At 39.1% G+C, this 21,101-nt stretch overlaps 2 protein-coding genes across 14 annotated transcripts; one reads left to right on the top strand and one right to left on the bottom strand.

Annotated features, from left to right (window-relative positions):
* Window positions 1-340: 340 nt before the first annotated feature.
* LOC105275717 (synaptic functional regulator FMR1) lies at window positions 341-10,932 on the bottom strand. Of its 11 annotated transcripts, none has more exons than XM_011332775.3 (15): window positions 10,797-10,932; window positions 10,311-10,363; window positions 9,305-9,470; window positions 9,050-9,213; window positions 8,764-8,929; window positions 8,543-8,613; window positions 7,200-7,271; window positions 5,654-5,801; window positions 5,355-5,492; window positions 4,852-4,890; window positions 3,603-3,746; window positions 3,300-3,510; window positions 2,795-3,010; window positions 2,369-2,467; window positions 341-2,189 (listed from the first exon to the last, which is right to left on the bottom strand). In XM_011332775.3, the coding sequence occupies exons 1-15, from the start codon at window positions 10,845-10,847 to the stop codon at window positions 2,002-2,004; spliced, it is 1,926 nt and encodes a 641-aa protein (XP_011331077.2). In that variant the 5' UTR covers window positions 10,848-10,932; the 3' UTR covers window positions 341-2,001. The 11 variants fall into 11 exon arrangements, with proteins under 11 accessions (XP_011331077.2, XP_011331078.2, XP_011331084.2 ...); XM_011332776.3 differs by having other exon boundaries at window positions 9,320-9,470; XM_011332782.3 differs by lacking the exon at window positions 2,369-2,467.
* A 407-nt stretch (window positions 10,933-11,339) lies between these two features.
* Window positions 11,340-16,825, top strand: LOC105275716 (WD repeat-containing protein 44). 3 transcript variants are annotated; one of them, XM_011332773.3, is made up of 7 exons: window positions 11,340-11,640; window positions 11,938-12,112; window positions 12,197-12,338; window positions 12,426-12,835; window positions 12,922-13,056; window positions 13,125-13,412; window positions 13,495-16,825. In XM_011332773.3, the coding sequence occupies exons 1-7, from the start codon at window positions 11,573-11,575 to the stop codon at window positions 15,223-15,225; spliced, it is 2,949 nt and encodes a 982-aa protein (XP_011331075.1). In that variant the 5' UTR covers window positions 11,340-11,572; the 3' UTR covers window positions 15,226-16,825. The 3 variants fall into 3 exon arrangements, with proteins under 3 accessions (XP_011331075.1, XP_011331076.1, XP_011331074.1); XM_011332774.3 differs by having other exon boundaries at window positions 12,197-12,581; window positions 12,705-12,835; XM_011332772.3 differs by having other exon boundaries at window positions 11,341-11,640; window positions 12,197-12,835.
* The last annotated feature ends 4,276 nt before the right edge of the window (window positions 16,826-21,101 follow it).

The raw sequence follows: 21,101 nt of genomic DNA, 5'->3' as shown, positions 1-21,101 counted from the left end.
GCGACGCGGCTGCACTAAGATTTCTCCAGGACGACCTCTACAAGCGATATATTCAAATAAAAAAATAATTTTTTTATCTTTAAACATGTACTAATAAATGCATCAAAGTTTTATAATGATCCGCTGGATAGTTTCTCCAAAAACAATTCGTAAAATATACCTTATTTTCAGCGTTCTAAAGCAGGCTCCCCCCTTAAAGCACGCAACTGTTGGGACAATTAAAACGATTCAGGAAGATGAGGAAGAGGGTGTGAAGAGGATACGTGTAATTTTGGAGGTAAAACTTGGTTGTCGTTCACGTCGGAGGAAATCTAGAGGTGTTTAGCATACCAATGGCCAGTCTATGTACAGAAATGTTTTATTCTTAAATTATGCACAAATTGCAATCAATACAAATGTATCTGAAACAAGCAAGTTGGGGGATTCCTCAGTTTTTTTGGCTGCCATAAGAATATTCAGATAAAATGGCAGCTGTTTTGTTAGGTGTCAATATATTGCATCAACCGCCGTGTGTTTTTGCAAAATTCATGAGACACGTCCGATTAGTTGTTGTCATATCCGGAAGAAGAGACAACTGTTTTAAATTGATAACTGATTTTTAATAATATTGATAATCAATTTAAAACAATTGATCATATCTATTTTATAGCTTAGTATAGTAAAGCTAGTTTATTTGTTCAGACATCCACATTTCGACTAAGTAGTATTATAGTAATAAAGGTATGCGCTAAGTCTGCACTTTAGCTAGATATCATAAAACATGTATCATTCCTTCTCTGGCACATCATACATTGGTATTACTAAGTATACGTTTACTTTCTTTTTAAATCATGTGAAACAATGCAGAAACGAACTCGATATCAAATCCTAAACTTTGATATAGTATGCTTATAGACTGTAGTAAAAAAAAAGGAAAAAAAAGAGAGAAAAAGAAAAGACTAAATTACGTGAGAAGTGTATTCGGAAATAAAAACCGACTCCTTGTGCACATCTGATCGTTACATTCGAATAAGTCATTTTCGCAATCATGATATTATTAATCAACACTCAGGATTGAAACATAAAAATCTAGTGTCGTTAAATAACTTTATTATTAATAATTGTAAATCAAAAACTCAATTTCTTCACGAAAAATAGAAAGGAACATCATTGGGAACACCTTTGAATCAGAATTTGTTTCAGCTGCCGCCCACCATTGTTACGATTAACAACGGAAATCCGTTTTCCTTGCACCACATCGAGTTGCATCTGAGTTATGTCGCATTCGTTCCAGTTTTCACGGAATTATCATCGAGTGTCAGTAGCGAAGTTGTCAATAAAAATAACCGAAGCACTCTACTTTACACGATACTCATGAAGGATACGTCGAACAATTTGTTATATAAACACGACATCATTAAAGCAGATCAAATTAGATCGAGGTGGATCAAGTACCCGATGAAATTTGTGTTTCTACAAATATATCGAATTACTTGGTAAGTACTAAGCGACATACCTAGATGAAACCTATCCAGAGCGATAATTGACGTACGAGCCGCGATTATCCAGCCTAATATCGGATCGTTAAACGTTAACGAGTGACTGAGGTGTACCGTACGGCACGTCCAAAGCACTGCCACATAAGTTAGGAGCTCGGTATAAAAATGAGGCACAGTTTCACAATCAGGGAATCCTTCTTACCAAAATCTATCCTCTATCTCCCAATGAATGTATCCATATATCAAACATGACAGCGTAATTACCATCATTAAACTAAACCATGCATGGATATTAATATGTGTCCTTAAATGTGTTTAAGGAGAATGACGATTTCTTAAACAACTGTCGTATTTCTTATCGGTAGCAAACAGTCTTAACAACGAGCGTAGACTAATCATGTCGCGTTCCATAATCGTGTAGTCCTTGCGTCGGTATGCGTCATGTTACGTGCTGGGAGTTAATAGCTCTCATCAGGTGTAACGTAGCAACGTTAGTAGCAATTGTCGGCCGTGCGACGGTTGCTTAGCCACTGGTACCATTAACCAGAGCTTCCTTAGGCTTATTGCTCTGCTGCATACGGGGAGGACGAGACCGATGTTCTCTTTGGCCTTTAGGTCCTTGGGAACTGTTGTTCGACACGGAAACGTCGTTTGCCGGTGTTCCTTCCTTACTGTTCATTGCTGATTGATCGCACGGGCCGGCATTACTGCCTAAACAAATGTATAGATTAACTCCGAATGTTTCTTCGTATATGCAAACGAATGTGTGTCAACCTACCAATCTAACAACACTTTCACGACGGTGTCCTGAATTTTATTACACGATACAAAACCGATCGTCCTAAATAAACGTCACGCGCAAGCCTGTACACGGCAAGATGTAGCATTACCTGTTTGACTGTTCGTTGGCGTCGAGCTCCGTTGTCGTGAGCGCCTAATTCGCCTCCGTCTTATTCCTTTAGGTCCTCCTTCCACACTCGATACCGACTCTATAGATACACAAACCATTGTGACCATCTGCTCGACTCGCAACGGAAACGTAACGTTTCCAGTTTGTAAAAAAAGAACTTAACCAAAGGTAAGCTGCACTGCATACGTTAGTAGCATGCATCGAGGTAGAATTCGACTTTAGTGTTAGATGGTCACAAGAGTTTGCGTTCATGTTTCATGCTAATCTCTCAAAGCACTCGTGTCATATGCTGGTCTTTAGGACGAAACGGTTACGGTTGTAATACACGCGCGCGCGCGCGCACACACTCTCACATACGTGTATACACATATTTACCAATGTGTTAATTACAAATGAATATTATTACCTCTATCAATGCTGGAAACATCTTGGCTGTCTAGAACAGTGTCTTCATCATCGGTGGTGCGGCGACGTTCGTCTCTACGGTCTCTACGTTGGGTTGGAGGGCGACCTTGCCTGCCACCCATATACCCTATATTACCGGTACCTCCCTGATGACCACCTCTCGGTGGTAAATCCCGGACACGATCCTCACCGCCGTCTAAAGTATCTCTACGTAATCCTGAAGAGCGGTCAATCGCAAGATTTTTAGTAAATGTGAAACGTTAGCATAACAAGGTAGTGTGTGTTACTTGCGTCTTATATCATCCATAAATTGTTTAACTTATTTGCATATGTATAAGAAGCTGTTGACAAACGAAAAGAGGGAAAAGAGAGAAAAGAGAGAAAAATCTTGCAAAACATAGAAATGAAGAAATTAATACTTCAGCAACAATGCCGTTCTTCTAACTTGATACGCTTTGTGCCGAGTGTTCTTTGCAATGAGCAATCACAATCAGTGATAACATTACCGGCATTGTGTCTGGTGGGAGCTCGTCCTCGGGAGCCACGTCCTCGGGACTGACCGCCACGACCACCACGGCCGCTGACGCCTTCCTCGGGTCCTGCAACCATTCCTCGTCTTGTCGGAGGAAAACTGGGCATTGGTCCTGTGGTCGACCCGTGCATGCTTCGCAGCTGCTGATCAATTTCCAATTTTTCTTGTCGAAGTTGCTCTACTTCCTATGGTATAAAAAAATGACAATTGTTTAGTATTGTTCAATATCATGAGTGACTTTAAGGTATGTGAAAATAAATGCAGTGTATAGTTATACCTTTAAGTGTGCCAAATGATATTCCAAGAGAACTTTGGCATTGGCGATACTTTCAACAGTGCCAACAAAGACAAAGGGCACCTGACCCTCCTCTCGTGGAATCGTTGGTTGAGGTTCGTTGTCTCCTTCTATTTTTACCCTTACCTGAAATTGGCAATTGTTAAAATTGCGTTTTCCCAATGCATCTAGCATTATACATATTACCGACATGGGACATTCAAGATTGTATTTCATATCCATACCATCAGTTTTCAGTCACTGGCGTTTGTCATTTCCATCAATAGACTTGATGATCAGTCTGTGAAAATTTGCTCAAATATTCTTTATAATAAAAAAGGAAATGATTTTGAAAAAATAATTTGTTAACGTTTTTACCTCTTCTCGAGTAACTTTTAGGCAATGTATATGTAATTACACATTTTGATATCAATCGCTGTGTATAATGATAGTTTTCTTTCAAGGGCACATGAAAGGATAAATTTAAAACATTTTTGTAATAATAACAGTATGCTCATATCACGGAAATATATATATACATGATTCAGTTTATAATAATAGTTACTAAATTTCGTAAAGTATTTAAACAATTTATACATTCTTTTGATAAAGAAAATGAATAGTCTATATAAAAGCTCTCACCTATGCATTAAATTGATATGATCTGAACTATGTATAACGTATATATTTACTATGCTTTATTACTGTTTAATATTCTAATTATTTTATCATAAAATGTTGCTTGTGTTTATGACAGAAGCAAATGCCATGTCATACATATCCAATCATTAACAAGTTTCTTTAACAAATCAACTAGAGGCGATATTCTTGAAATAATACTGCTTGTTCAAGGAACATAATCAATGACAAAAAACAAATGCATGGACATGGAATGACTTACGCATCACGTATTATCTATGATGCCATGTATGTATACATCAAGGTCCATGTACATAATGCACATTTAGCGCTAAATGCAGTCATACAATCATCAGCTGACGATGACACTGAATGCAACTTTAATATCTGATGGGTAAAATAGCATTTCCAACAGGATAGTCACATTTAGAGCTAAATGTAATATATGAATACAGGCCTGATTGTATAACTAAAAGACATTTATTCGTTACAACTCAAAAAAACTGGCCCGAGTGGTTCATGTAAGACTTGCGAGTGCTTCCAGACATATGAATGATCGATCAAATGAACTGGATGGAATAAAGTCACAAACAATAGAAAATGACATACTTACTTTATCAACATGTATATTCCCACTCGAGCCAGTTGTTATCTACCGAGAACAAACAAGGTATATCATATTTAACCTAATCCCACGTAAAACATAACTTCCATTTTCAATTGAACGCTATATTAATTTTGACTGTGGACTTTCTTAAATATCACGACGTTACTGATCTGAGGATTTGCATGTAGGGCGCCGGTGAGACAATTGTTTAAAACGCGCGGATAATTGCTACATACCCTGAGAGATAAACATATATCAGTAGACGTAGAGGATCTGTAAAGTATTACATGTAATCTATGTGCTAGATTTAAAAGATCTAATAAAATCATATTGTATCAACTGAAAATGAAAATTGACGTGCTTATATTATCTTTAATCATCTTTAATCATTTCAGACATTGTTAATTCAGGCACGAAAAAAATTCCTACCTGAGATATTAATTCTGAAAACACAGTTACAAACACAGGTACTTGTTACGTTCTCAATTAATAAAAAAACGTATACTTACTACACCACTCTTGTCGACTATTTCCTGGATGATGCGACCGTTTTTCCCAATTACTTTTCCTACCAAAATCCGTGGGACTTGTATAGACTCTTCACTGTACTCCAGCATAGATCGAGCTTTCTTGACGGCTTCATGCGTCTGTGATTAAAAACGACAACTTGATAAACTCTATGTACCAGTGCAATATAAATGTGTTAAAGCAAAATTTTAAATAGCATTCTAATCTTCAGATGCCAGTTGCAGAATTGCAGATTTCAAACAATTTCGTTGGAAATGTTATAAATGATCAGTTTTATTACCTCTCCGTATATCTTAAATGTGCATGAATTTTCTTCTAATTCTATATTTGTAATGCCATCAACTTTTCGTGCTTGTTGAATGTTCGCACCATGAGCGCCAATAGCCAGTCCCATAAGATCTTCCCGAACATTAAATTCGTCAGTGTATCTAAAAGAACATAAAATAAGACCCGTCAAGAATTTCTTCAATAACTTTCTTCGAGATAAGAAGTTTCGAAAGTTTAAAAAAAATTAAAAAATTTTTTGCGAAATTTTTTAAAACTTTGAAACAAATGTTTGGATGTACATTTTTTTACATCCTTTTCTCTTTTAGCTTCAATATTAATTCATTGATTAAAAATTGTAATGTGGATTTATCGATAAGTATAATTATTCTCTTTATTATTTCTTGTAACACATGCTATAAATATATTAATATTGTGGAGAAGCAAAATGTAGCACATATCTTTCTGTAAATAAGTATCCTTGTCAATGGCTTGCATTTTGGCAGATACAAATGAGCTATTTCTATTGAAGCTGAGTATATATATATATATATGTAAAATTGGCAGTTTTGCGTTTTGTATCGGATAAACTTTAAAACGATACAATAGCCATGCATATGTAAATGTACACAGTTGGGAGTAAGGGAGTACAAATACTTGTCACAAATACTCGAAATACTTCTTAAGTGGTTTTGCATTACAAACAAAAGTCCGATTAAAAAAATATATATCAATCAATATAACATTAAACTGTACATCACATTGTACATTATTGTACGTCACATGCATCCAATGATTCAAACTGCAAAATGTGTTACTATCTTTCTTATGTAAATACTCTTTTTTTAATATAAAATATATACAAATGTGCATTTTAATATCCACTTTTTGGAAAGGCGAGATCTTTATCTTAGAAAAGAAAACTATTGCACAATGTTCGTAAGTTGAACAACATGATATTATCCAAGATGGAAAAAAACTTATTTATATGAACAAATTTAATGTTGACATTATACACCTATTATGACTTACAATGCATATTCTTAAAGTAAAACATTATTTTTCAATCGATAATTTTTGCGCACTCTCTTTTTGACGTGTACCTTATACACATTCTTGTAATAACACATGTGTGGGATAGGGCCACCATTTGCATAAATATGTGTGCAAAATATGGGATATATCAGTGTTTCTCAAACATTGGCAGGCCAAGTCTCGGCGTTCTCGATAAAAGACAAATAATAGGATTAAGAATCTACTTAATGTACAAACAACAGAAAATGAAATCGGAAACTGATCACAGCTACACGTATATATTTGTTGGCTACCTCACCAATCACGCACGATCTTACTACACAGCACATAATATAAATGGAGAAAGATATATAGATAATGTTATATATCAGTGTACTTGAAGCACATGGATTTCAGTGAATATACTACACAACGCTGAAGCATGCACGTTTAAAGTGTAGACTCATTTTCCATTTGAAAAATGTAATCGTGTACTTTGTCATACAGTAAGCTAAACTTAATTCTAAACCACGCTGCTGTGATCTCACCTTGAATTTGTTTTCACTCCTGCCTCAAAGTCTGAGACACGCTGATATATAAAGTTTGAAGATCTAAATTTGCTGAAATGAGAATGGTGTAACTCAGTGAAAACTCATTACAAGATGGCCCTATCCTATGTCCCTGCCATTCTGTCTGTTTGCTCTCGATTAATGCATGCAGACACTTGAGTATAAACTTTCCCTTTCAAGTCCATTTTAACAAGCGTTTACGCTGAACCTGTCAGATTTATTTATACCTGCATTATGATATTTATAAACTTCAGGGACAGTATATACTTTATCAAGATACTAAATTATTATAACATTTTAATATAATATCCTGACAATACTTTTGTTACATTTGCATTTTTTCCAAAAGGATCAGAAAAAATGTGTTATATTAATGATGTGTATGTGATAGTGTGATTATCATGTCATATTGATACGTTATAAATATTATAAAATATATACACAATCCCATCTGTAGTGCACACACATATCCTTTAGCGAATAGAATCTTGAAAAATGTTTAATCTGAGGTATTATTATATATGTAAGATTTGCGTGTTTGCAATGACTTAATATTTTTAAGAAATATTTGAGACTCTTTTACCTACCAATAAAATTGTTTTTTATTTTAGAAACACATGTCCCATTTGCGGGCATTTAATTTTCTGAGTAAAAGGTTAATAGTACTTAAATTCAAGGAGTGATCAGAATATTTATAAAGTATACTCTATGTACAATACCCTGATAAAATTTGATTAATTCATTAGTTATCACGATATATCTGGTTAGCATACTTAAAATAGCACATTCTGCAGTTAAAAATAAATGTATCAATAAAATAATTAGTAATAATTGTGTCTGCGATGCATATGATCATGCTTATGATCTAATGTTTCAGCGGAAGGTATCTGCCATAACGCAAGGATAAATGAATTACAATGCACATGAAATTCCTTATTGCACTTGCACCTGTTTTGTTGGAAAAAAAAAGTAAAAAGGTCGCATAACCATAATTATTATATGCGAACCTTAAAAATGTTAAATTTGTCGAATGTTCCATCTATAAATCGTATTTGTGATAGAGATGAAGGAAAAAAAAGAAACAAGATGTATCATAAACACTACATATGATGTGCCTATGTAATCACATTCATGAAGTTACGTGATATTAAAGCAGACATATCAATTAATGATTAGAAATCTTGTGATCTGATTTTCTGCCAGCAAATGCAAACCACAGACAGGATGGTAACCAGGACAGTACGTGGACAAGGGCAGGTAAACGATCTCACAAGATTTTTCTGTTTTGTTATTTACAAAACCGAGAGATGTTAATTACTCACCCCCCTATTGTTTGAAGTTTAGTGGACTCAAGTTGACGTGCTGCTTCTTCTGTTCTCTTCAACAGCAAAACCTGTGCAATATTTGTAAAGCGAAACATATAATTACAGTTTTTTTTCCTTAGAATTTTAAGATATTAGATTAAAAAGAAGTTTTTTTCATAATTTATTAGATAGCTACAATACACACGACTGATTTCAATAATTGTTTTAGCAAGCTTCACCTTTTGCGATAAGTTTCTAAAGTGCATTTCTTGGAGCATGCTACTGTGACGATGTATATTTTCATGACGGGAGATGGCCAGCAGTACTCCTCGTTCAGGCACATATCGGCACACTGCCGCCCCTATCGCTTTTTGAAATTCCTTATGTGCATTGTCCATTTTCGCACTGCAATGTGAAACATGATCGATGTAAATATTAAATAACACGGAAGTATCGACGTAACTTTGAGCAAACTGACTTCTATTCATAATTATATATACATAATCACATTAATTAATTACTTACAACTCTCTGAGCTCTTCAGGTACTTCAATTTCGATCTTGTGAAACGTATTTTTGTCAATAGGGAGATTTGGATTTTTGGCTCTCAGTCGCTCGCTAGCTACAATTTCGGTATATGTGTATTCCCATCCCAAGTATTCGACCACTTGGAAACCTCCTTTACTCATCTGAGAAATAACACAATCGGGAAATAAAGCTCTGATGTTATTCATTGCTAATTTATTTGATTATATAATGTGATAGTATTGCGAGCATTACAGTTGCTTCGCGCACCTTGATAAGTGCTTTCCACCATCCCCACGCTTCCTGTTCATTAGATCTAGAGAATACTTCAATCTCCTGGTTCTCCTGAAATTCTGCTTTGGAACCATCTTTTGGAGGTAGACGTACTTGAGCAAATGGGAATTTCGATTCCGGTTGCCAGCTAGAACGCGCGTTATAAATTTCATTAGAACTCGCGTTACATTTATCTTAGATCTGTGCAAAGTCTTACTAAGCGAAAATATGTATGACAAAAGTTAGGATAGCATAGAACAAGATAGCAAAACTCATGTATATTATATATATACACTATGTTTAATGTGTATATACACTAGTATGTATAATTTTCAACTTATTTCACAATTTGTTGCAATTTGTAATAATAGCAGACTATAAGCATTGTATTTATATTCCAATATGTATTCTACGTCTCTTATCTCGTTTCATATATCATATCAAAATTTTTAAACAACAAACTAGCATTGTAATGTATCGTTATTCAAAAAGAAATTTCTTATTTTCTAGTTTTCCTGATTTTGCATATATATCCATAGTAGTTTCCCATTATACTTTGATACGCAAGAAAACAATATCAATTGATAATATACTATATCAAGAGACAAATCATATGTTATACATATTACAATATCATGTATGAACCTCTCTTCTCTCTCTCTTTCTCAACAATGTATATATGTGTGTGTGTGTGTGTGTGTGTATATATATATTCAATATATGTATATATTGAATTGGAATAATATATAATCCATCCTATAGAAATACGAAATTGAACTATAGATGGATCGGAATAATCATATAAATTTGTAGTATTCATATAACAAGAAAGCTCTAATAATGAATTGTCATATCGACACATCACGAACAAAGATATTTAACGGCTTTCACAAATACGACACAGTTGTCAGAATAGGCCATTGTATTGAGATACGATAAAAATACACGCTTTTGTCAAACGCGGTATAATCAAGGAGGAAGAACTTACTCATTCTCGAAAGTTACCAAAACTTCGTCGTCATAAACGTCGGTGACAAAGGCCTGAAAAAAGCAAACACATGAGGAAATATAGCGAGTTGCTTTTACACGAGTCAGGAGTGTAGCGAGCGCGGTGCAAGTCAGTCGTACGTAAAACCGCGACTCGTCACACGGATACGGGGAGGAAGGAGGGTGCGGTAGGGCCGCGTAGCTACGGATCGCGCGTTATTTTCAAGCATCGCCAACGGGTTCCCGAGGGTCGGCGGAACGCCGTGCGGGAGCACGCGGCGACGCGAGCCGAAGTAAAATCACGCCCTGTCAAACGAGACATGGCGTCGGAGGAAGCCGCGTTACCTCGCGAACATTTGAGGGCCGTGCATTCGCGAAGTACGGGCTTCCGTTTCGCGAGAATATGATCACGCCGCGGCCCGTGGCTCAGCCCATCCGTCGCCCGAGTTCTCCGCCTGCTGTTTTGTATACTTTTCACAGAACGAACCTTATAATACGCTCCGTTTTCGCCGCATACTTCGACTGTGAGATCCTCCATCTTGCTTTTGTGTGACGGTTCGCCTCCTTTGCGGCAGGCATGCTGAAGAGCGGGCGCCTGCACGAGTTCGGGGCTGCGAATTTCCCGTGCGCCAATCGTGCGACTCTTTTCCATGACGCCGAGGCAGTATTGGGCAATGCGGTCAGTGCTGCCAGGGGCCAGAGCTTCTTCGTTCTTCGCGAAAGAAAGGCACCAGCGCTAGTTTCTCACTGCGTTGGCATCTTCCCTAAAAAGAAATGTAGAAATTACCAAATCTTCCTTATTGATTATTCAAGACAGTTTTCTCGTGTAATCTTTTCATTCGTGTTAAAGAGAAGCGATAACGTAAGATTGAATTATTTGAGAAAATCATACGAAAGAGAAGAGGAGAAACTAGAAATTTAAATGACGGTCATGAAGCGAGATCATTTTTCCCTAGTCGACAACCAATCGTCGTATCTGACAACGTATCTATTCCAAGTGCAGTCGCGTTGGTGCAGGTGCAAGTGGGTGCAAGTTAACTGATTGGCATTCGCGAGGGACTCGCGGTGCGGGCGTTCGCGGGTCGGTGTAACCTGGTGCGGTCATCGTTGGTAGTCGAAACATGATTTCGTGTGGCTCGTGCTCGCGCGATCGCTCCAGTTCGACTCCAGCCCGCTCGTTTGTGGCCCAGCAACGTGCGTGACGTGTGTCGACGACGCCGATGCGAGAACGGGGCCGTCCTCGCGGACCATCCACTGCGGACGATGTCGGGCAGCAGTGATTCCGAGGAGTTCTTCGACGCGGAGGACGACTCGTTTCATCGCGCGTCACGGTAATTGTCCCCGCTCCGCTGCCGGTCTTTCGGTGCGATTATGTCATGAATCGTAAATAAATGATGCGCATCTTGCACGTCATGATCTACTTAAGCTTAAGTTTTCATATGTCATCCTAACCGCGATTATCCGACGATGGATCGCAGGGCGCTGTTAACACAGTATCGTTTGATTCGATCTTTTTTCTATCGCATTTCTTTTAGATCACCGTGGCTTTGTGGGATACGAATTTTCCCTAGCTGCAGCAGAACGATCAGTCACTAATTACATTTTTTGTCTTTGTTTCCCCTTTGTAGAAAAGGTAAGCATCGTGATTCTACCAGTGCGGAATCTCAACCTCAAGTCGAAGAAACACCAGAAGTTTGTAGACAAGTGGATGATCATGTTTTCGTAAAACCTGCTGAACCTAAAACAGTTGTCGAACCAAAGGAATGTGTATCTGTAGACCCTGTACAAAATAAAGATAAGCTTGTAAGTATATTGTTCTGGAATATATGTAATGTTGAAAACATGTTTTTAGGGGAAATGATTAATCCTGCTAATGTAAACTTTTAGGACGAAGATGCCAAGGAATCAACAGTGGACAAGATTGTGGGGAGGAAAAGATTTCGCGAACTGCGGCAACGCATGCAGACGGAAGACGACGATATCGCGATCAATAGTTCCCCTCCGGACAGTCAGACATCTTCCATTGAGGGTGTTTATCCGACCCCTTCAAAAACGACCCATCCATTCAGGATTATAGAGCATGACACTTTGAGCTTACAAAGTATGACCTCTTTAGGACGAGTGGGCCGAATTCTGGCAGGAGTCGCGGACAATGCTTCTGGCGTACTCGTACCTGGTATATCCCAGTGTCCTCCTTCTGCCGTCCTTACCCGTGAGGGTCAAATGTCCTCCGTTGCTAGTATTCCAAGCAAAGACGAGGACACAACCTCTGGTAAGGTGTCCCAGTCTTCCAGCGTTCTTACGTTATCAGGGGATGTCCTGCAGGAATCCTCTGCTAACGGTAGGTCCAATCATGCTTCTCGCTCGCAAAATGACAAGACTGTTATGCTTCAAGAACCTGACGTCATCGCTAGTACAAAGAATAACGGGAAACCAGCAGAAGATTCTGCTATCCCTGGTGTACCCGTTGCTCCACCGCGTCGTAAAAAGAAAACCAAGATTCATAGGTCACCTAGTGATCTCGCTGTAAGATTCTCATCACTCAAGTTTGGAAGAAAAAGATCTAATTTTTACCGTTGATTTATTTCACCAATCAATTTAATTAATTTCAGCCTTCCACAGAAGCATTAGTACCCGCGTCGCCTCTTCCAAGTCCAGCGAGCACTATAGAATCAATTACTAGAGAATTTGAGCACTCACTCGATATCCGATCCGCGACAAAAGGGCAGTACGTTGTTAAGCCTCAGGTAAGCACTCTGCAGTCTCTAAAATAATTGCAAAATTTATTAATTCGTATGATACTACGCGTTTCTAGGACGAAGACAAGTTGAAAGCGGAAGGGCCATCTACGGAGGAATTGGAGAGAGTAGAAAGAATGAAGGCTGAACTACTCAGTCATTCGAGCGGAAAATCTAGCAGTCCATTAGGATCAGCGTCAAGCAACAGTATTGGCCGTTACTCTTTAGGTCCACATAAATTATCAAGCCTGAGTCCGCACAGTTCCAAAGAAAGGCGCAAGTCTGCTGGCGATCAAGATTTGGTCAAGCAATTAAACATGTTTGTTAGAACTAGAACGGATTCTGGCAAGCGTCTCACCGATATGGTTCGTCCTCACGAATTATTCGAAATATCGAGATATTGAGAGTACGGAAGATTAATAACGTGCGCGTTATTCGTTCTTACAGGAAATTTTGGAGCAAGTGCCTGTAACAAATTTAGATACAGGGGAGCAGGTGCCATTAAGTATAGCGGAGGATAAATTACCGCAGTGTATTAATCCATTGTCGCTACACATCATGAGACTCACCAAGTCTAAATACATAAGTAACTCTAGTCTTGAGAAGGAGAAAGAGAGCGATGAGGAAAGCGTGGACAGCAAGATGTCCAGTATACCACCAGACGAGGACGTGTCCGTGGACCGAGTTCGCAAGCGGACGCAAAAGTTGAAGCGATTCCTAGGTTCTACCGTGAAGAAGACGATGAGCAAAGCCAAGTCGATTGCGCAAGAAGTGTCGCACGCGAGACACAAGGAGGATGTCATGGACATAGTAGACGACGTTTATCCTGGTGAACAGCAGTACATAAAATTGAAGGCCTCCAACAGCCACAAAGGCCCGTACGAGTTTAGTTGTCTGCAGCACGTTCAGGATCTTAGCGGAGAACACATTGGACCTGTCTGGTGCATGAAATTTTCCGCTTGCGGTCGATTGCTGGCCACCGCGGGACAAGATCGGGTCCTAAGGATTTGGGTCCTACGCGACGCGTTCACGTACTTCCAGGACATGCGAACCAAGTATAACGCAGAAAAGGTCAGTCCTACTCCCTCGCAGGAATCATTAGTTTCGCAGCAGTCCATGGAAGATCCTAACGTTGTGGCTAGTGCCTTCAGCGAGATAGAAGGAACGAAGAGCCCGTTCATGCCAAAGCCGTTTTGTACATATACTGGCCATACCTCGGATCTGCTTGATGTCTCATGGTCTAAGAACTATTTCGTTTTGTCTTCGTCGATGGATAAAACAGTACGGCTTTGGCACATATCCCGCAAGGAATGTTTATGTTGCTTCCAACATATCGATTTCGTCACCGCTATAGTATTCCATCCGCGGGACGATCGATATTTCCTCTCGGGATCGCTAGACGGTAAATTGCGCTTGTGGAATATCCCAGACAAGAAGGTCGCCGTATGGAACGAGGTGGACGGGCAAACGAAACTGATCACCGCGGCGAACTTCTGCCAGAACGGGAAATTCGCGGTTGTGGGATCGTACGACGGTAGATGCATATTTTACAATACAGATCAATTGAAATATCACACGCAGATACACGTGCGATCGACGAGGGGGAAGAATTCCACCGGCCGCAAGATCAGCGGCATCGAACCCATGCCGGGCGAGGACAAAATTCTGGTTACATCGAACGACAGCCGTATCCGTCTGTACGATTTGAGAGATTTGAATCTATCTTGCAAGTACAAGGGATACGTTAATATCAGTAGTCAAATTAAAGCGAGCTTTAGTCCGGACGGACAATACATAGTTAGCGGTTCTGAAAATCAATGCATTTATATCTGGAAGACCCATCACGACTATTCCAAGTTTTCTAGCGTTCGTAGGGATCGGAATGATTTCTGGGAGGGCATAAAGGCTCACAATGCTGTGGTAACTTGCGCCGTGTTCGCACCGAATCCGGATAGCATTATCAGGCAGATCGAGGCGAGAGAGCAATGGGAGAGCAAAGAGGAATCGAAAAGTGTGGACAGTTCCAACGTAGTTCCCGTTGATCCTGTCGTTGAGCAACGTACTAAAGGCTGCGGAGGCCACGTCCTTGTGAGTGCCGACTTCAATGGATGCATAAAGGTTTTCTTGAACAAGACGAAACCTAAGCACAGTTCCCTACCAGCGTCCGCGCTCGCGTAACGTAATACTAGTTTATGTGATAGTAATAGAATTAACGAATGTACATTCTCGCGTGCGAGTATTCTCCTTGCCTCCTTATATCGCGAGTTTTACTACGCGCTCGTTCTGATTAACGATTACGCAGAAATAACTTTTTTAATGCCATTATTTACGCTACAAACATTATTTTATTATGTCATGCATATGAGAAACATTTTAAATAATAATATATTAATAACAAAGATTACCATCAAGTTCTTTTTAAATTCACGTCTCAATTTGTTCTATCAATAGATTTTGAATTTCTTCCATCTCTTAGAGAGTCGTATCGCGATTTAACGGTGCTGGTTCACTGTTACCATAAAGTTACTATCTTACAAGAGGTTTATCAAAATTATCTCATAGAACGATAACGCAAGTTGTCGATGAAGATATATGAAACAGATATCGAATTGTTCTCATATTATATATATATATATATTACATACGCTAAAAACATATAATGAAGACAAGAGCACCTTGGTGAAAACGAAGTATAAAGAAATACGCAGGCTAATGGCGAAATATTCAGATACAGCTCGTTTTCATTGATTATAACATATTCGCAGATTTATATAAAATTCTCGGTCATTTGCCAATAGTGAAATCTTAAATAGGAATTGCTGCTTTTTGCGAATGTTACGTCGGATTTTACAAGGTCCGATCTAATATTCAAAAAGATCCTAGCTGTAAGATAGCGTAACACATTGAAGACAATATCAAAGGTGGTTTAGAGCTAAATACATCACGGTTACGTTTTTCTACGAACGTCCTACATATTTTAGAGAACATAATGCCGTAATTTAATTGTGGGATTTTGGAGTAACATTTTTGTTAGACGTTATAATTTGATTGTCGAGCTACGTGTAAAAAAATGCGTTGGGTTCCGCAGATACATGCGTACGTGCATAATCCATCTTGAATATAATCAATACGTTGCGATCGAGAGAAAGACAGAAAGCAGAGAGAAAAGTTGTCATGTGCTCACGACACTCGCTATTTAGAGCTTAATGTCGTAGAATATGCCACGTCGATCTAATGTTGACGCGTCATGCGAAACACGCGCTTCGCGTCTTGTCAATTATAATGAAAGGAAAATCATTTGTACGAATAAACACGTTCTGCAAGGGCGATTCCGTACTGTGTTGAACATTTCGTATGATATATTTATTATTTAATTTTTCATATTGAGAGGGAGAAGAAGGCGAAGCTAACAATTTTGAAAGCGTATTCGCGATTAACGCAGGTTGAAGTGCGTAGGTATAAAATAATCTAAAATGATCTGAGATTCGCAGGAATAAACGGTCTGCGCGACAGACTGTGTAAAATACGTTTGTGAACCGTGTCGTGATTATGAATATACAAGAAGGACTTGTAGGTATTTTGTGTAAATGCAATTGTAAATACGATCGTGTCCCGATATTATATTGATAGCAGCACAGTGTGCACAAAATTATTGTTTCCCATAATAATCGTGTAACATAAACTGTATTGATAGTTTATTGGTATATTGAAGTGTATCTGTTTTTTAGGCAGTCACGCGTACGTTGATATACATAAACCTGCATTAAACATGATTGTATATTGTAGTTTTCTTTTACAGTAAACCAATTAATCCCTCTACTACTTTACCTCACTTTGTTTTAGTTTATTCTCATTTAGCTCTGTTTTTATCTTTAACAGAGCAAACGTGTAGAAAGATTAACACGATGAATAATATTCGTGATATTATTTTATGTTAGTATTTAATATAAAATGTAATTTATATAATACGTATATATTTCAAATTTTTATTTCATGGCATTACTTACAATCGATCATATCAATGCTTTCTATTATCGATTGTGGACATATCAGTTTCTACAATGCATCGTTGTATAACCGCTAATCGATAAATCGTACTAGGAACGAAAAAGACGCGTTATGCTACAGGTTTGCAAGAGATCAGCACTTGTATCCAATTAGAGATTCAAAAATTTATTTAATTTATTCATATTATATCCGTTATATTATATTTATATTATATTCACTTTTATTTAACTTGAAATAGTTTAATATACTGTTTGATAAATTGCAATAAATAATGGATTTGCAACCTGATAGACGAATTTGCTACATGATTCACTTTTTTAAACTTCTTAAGCTTTTTCCTGAATGTTTGAAGATCAATATAAATATTTAATAGTTTTACTTAATGAAAATGATTTGAAAGGTGCTTGTAATAGCAGCGTAATCCACGATATCTTCCTATACATCTTCTTAACTGTTCATCTAACATCTATCATTAAATAGCGATGCGGCAGATTAGGAACATCGTGTAGCTGTGTCACGAGTTATTAATTAATATATAAATATACTGTAGCCGCACGTTAGGTAGCGAGTGAGGTGTAAAAGGTTAAACGTCATCGAACGATTAACGAGTAGTCCGTTCTTCTTGGAACGCGAAAGTCGCCGTGATAAATGGCGGTAGTGAGCATGTAGGTGAAACAGCGGCAAGTGAATTGGCGGACTTGGTAGGAGCCTACATAGCATCCTTCATGTCCACCTTTATGTACGTAACGCGTAACGTATAGTATCGTAATTTAATGCGGCGATTTTGTTATTCACTCGCGCGCAATTTATAACGTCGCATTCACCAAGATCCTCGTACGTAAATGCGGGGCATTACGGAAAGAGTGCGATGCGGTATCTCACGCTATCCGAGCTGCCTTACGTACGCTTTTCTGGTATATGCGTTCGTATATCGAGAGATAAATATTAGGGGTGTGATTTAGTTTTGAGGGTTTTTTTTTGCTCAAAAACGCATGTATTTAAATATGATAATGAATGAATACCTTAATCAAAGTATTTTCCTTCGTTTTTTATAACTTTTTCCCATCTTTCTGGCAAGAGATGGGTTCCACCACGATAAAGTCACTCTTCTTTTCAGTTGATCCGTTCGTCGACGAATTTTCGCACTTCTTCGAAATTATGAAAGTGTGTATCCTCTAAAGCGTGTTGCATCCACCGGAACAAATAATAATCGCATGGAGCAATGTCCGGAGAAGACTTGCCATTCGAGCTCTAATAGTGTTTCTTTCACTGATAACGCAACGTCAGGTCGAGCGTTGTCACGAAGAAGAATCACTTTCCGTCGTTTACTCGCAATTGCTGGTCGTTTTTCGTCCAATGCTTGCTTCAACTTGTACAATTGGTGTCGATAACGATCAGCCGTGACAGTCTCATGCGGATTTAACAGCTCATAGTACACTATCCCACCAAATACAGAGCGTTACTTTTCAACCGTGAATATTGCGTCTCGGAGTGGATGTTGATGGTTCGCCTGGATCCACCCATGATTTTCTGCGTTTCGGATTATCAAAATAGATCCACTTTTCATCCCCAGTAACAACCCGAGACAAAAGACTCTTCTTTTTTGCCTGGCGATCAACGAAATGCAAATGTTCAAATGGCACTTTCCGATAATTCATGTCGAACCCATTTCCCTTCTTTCTGAATTTTTCCCATTTCATGTAAATGTTTCGTAACTGTTGTACGATCAACATTTAATGCTCTGGCAAGTTCTGAAGTGGATTCTGTTGGATTTTCGTCCAATAATACTTGCAAATCTGCATTTTCAAGCTTTCTGGTTGTCCCGAGCGTTCTTTGTCCTTCACATCAGTATCACCACTTTTAAAGCGTCTAAACCAGTATTCACACGTCTTAATTGATGGGGCAGAATCACCACAAGTTTCCACAAGAATTCTATAACCGTCAGCCGCAGTTTTGTTTTGATTAAAAAACAAAAGCAACGCATGTCGAAAATGCTCTTTCGGAAGTTGCATTTTTACGATGATGTAAACACGACTGTTATTGCATCTACTGCTATAATGCTACTAAATGTCATGGATAATGTCAAGACTGTAAGAAACAACAGTTATCGGAAACAGCTATTGGAACAAACTGACACTACAGCCATCTGTTGCAAAACCCTCAAAACTAAATCACACTCCTAATATATACTCGATATGCTGTATATTGTATCCCAAAAAAATCAATATATATGACATATATTTGAGTGTGTTGCGATTACACAGGCCGACATGGTTTTTGCTGTTTGAATATAAGATATCATTTTCGATGTGTTTTTTCACGCTGAACACGAATCCGGCCGCGAAATTGCTCTATGACGTAAGGTTTTTGAGAAAAATGAGGTTAAAAGTGTCAAAAGTGACGTTTTTGCCATTTTTATGATTTTTTCGCTGGTAAAATAAATTTTATTTTTTACTTTCGTTTTCGCCATCTTAAAGTGCCAACTTTTATCTTTAAACTCGATTTTTCGAAACTCCGTAGGATTTTTTTTTTGCCGAGTTAACCACTCCGCTGTCAGACGAACATTTCGGCCTCCGTAGCACTCGATTTTAAGTATTTATGATATTAAGTTATTAAGTTTATATGTGCCTATGTACTTATATAATATCTTTTTAATGATTTAAAAATAAAAAAATGAAATTATAAAAAATGATTAAAAAAATGAAAATTAAAATGATAAAAAATGATTTAAAGTGGTTAACTCGGCGAAAAAAATCCTACGGAGTTTCGAAAAATCGAGTTTAAAGATAAAAGTTGGCACTTTAAGATGGCGTAAACGAAAGTAAAAAATAAAATTTATTTTACCAGCGAAAAATTCATAAAAATGGCAAAAAAACGTCACTTTTGACACTTTTAACCTCATTTTTCTCAAAAACCTGACGTTATAGAGCAATTTCGCGGCCGGATTCGTGTTCAGCGTGAAAAAATACATCGAAAATGATATTTTATATTCAAACAGCAGACAAAAAGTCTAAAAATGTCGGCCTGTGTTATCAGAAACAATCAAAGCTTCCAATTCGATCATCATTAGGAGCTCGATCATGGTCTGTCTGATGATCGCCAAGTAGACGACATGCTTTCCGTGCTTCTGCCCTCAGCCATGTGCGTCGGACAACATTGATGTCCCTCAGAAATGCACGCAGCACTTCACCTCGTCTTTCTCTTTCTTGCTGTTCGGCGTGCACACGTATGCACATACACGTATCCAGCATCGTTGATCGAGTCGCAGACTCAGACGGCGAGAGCGAGGAGAGATATCCTCCGCTCCGCGCGAGGGACCTATATAACTGTACCGGCTGTCTGGGTCAGGGGGCGGGCCGCTACGTTTGTAGTATACTCCGTATATCGGACAGGTGTACCCTATTCCGACTCCTCGAGTTCTCTCGCGTGCACCTCCGAGACCGGGGACCGCGCGCCGCCCCGCGCGCGCTACTCTTTCTCTAGCTGTCGCGAGCGGGCATCGCGGTGTATCGCGTCACCAGCGAGTGATCAGTCGCACGCACGGTGCTCCCGAAGGCTCTCATAGGACCCGTCCTCGCGTTCCGGGCGAGATTCGCGAAATTCGCCAGCAGGGTCCACGGGGATTCGCACTCAGCGCCCACGACCGCGCCAGCGAATCGTTGCGGCCAGAGCGCGCGAGATCGACCGATCGATCGTGCGCCCGGCGTCAGCATCCAGCCTGCCGCGACGATCAGTGCGGTGACTCGGCCGCGGCTCGTTCAGTTCCTCTTCGTACATTCCGGCACCCGGAGGAGGCCCGAGCGCACGTTGATGACCACTCGCATCCGGACTCGCTTGGGTATCCGCTCAAAAGAAGTAAGATATCGTCGCGCCGCCGATTGCAAGCTTCTTAGCGATCGGGAAAAATTCGGGGTACCGCAAAGCGGCAGCGACGCTCGTGGGAACCCGTCATCCCGCGAGCACGTGTTCGCCTCGCTGGCATCCGCGTGATGTGGCACTCGACGCAAATTTCGTTCCCCAACACCCTTACGGTTGCCCGAGCCGCG

This window comes from Ooceraea biroi, chromosome 8 (assembly GCF_003672135.1).
Source record: "Ooceraea biroi isolate clonal line C1 chromosome 8, Obir_v5.4, whole genome shotgun sequence".
Lineage (NCBI taxonomy): Eukaryota > Metazoa > Arthropoda > Insecta > Hymenoptera > Formicidae > Ooceraea > Ooceraea biroi.
This window is presented reverse-complemented; position numbering and strand designations above follow the sequence as displayed.

Coding starts and splice junctions, on each gene's coding strand:
- LOC105275717 (XM_011332775.3), bottom strand. CDS start 10,847: ATGGAGGATCTCACAGTCGAAGTATGCGGCGAAAACGGAGCGTATTAT. Junction 9,471..10,310: donor TTGGTAACTTTCGAGAATGA/GTAAGTTCTTCC, acceptor CGCGCGTTCTAG/CTGGCAACCGGAATCGAAAT. Junction 5,802..7,199: donor GGAGTGAAAACAAATTCAAG/GTGAGATCACAG, acceptor ATGTTCTTTTAG/ATACACTGACGAATTTAATG.
- LOC105275716 (XM_011332772.3), top strand. CDS start 11,573: ATGTCGGGCAGCAGTGATTCCGAGGAGTTCTTCGACGCGGAGGACGAC. Junction 11,641..11,937: donor TCGTTTCATCGCGCGTCACG/GTAATTGTCCCC, acceptor TCCCCTTTGTAG/AAAAGGTAAGCATCGTGATT. Junction 13,057..13,124: donor AGTACGTTGTTAAGCCTCAG/GTAAGCACTCTG, acceptor ACGCGTTTCTAG/GACGAAGACAAGTTGAAAGC.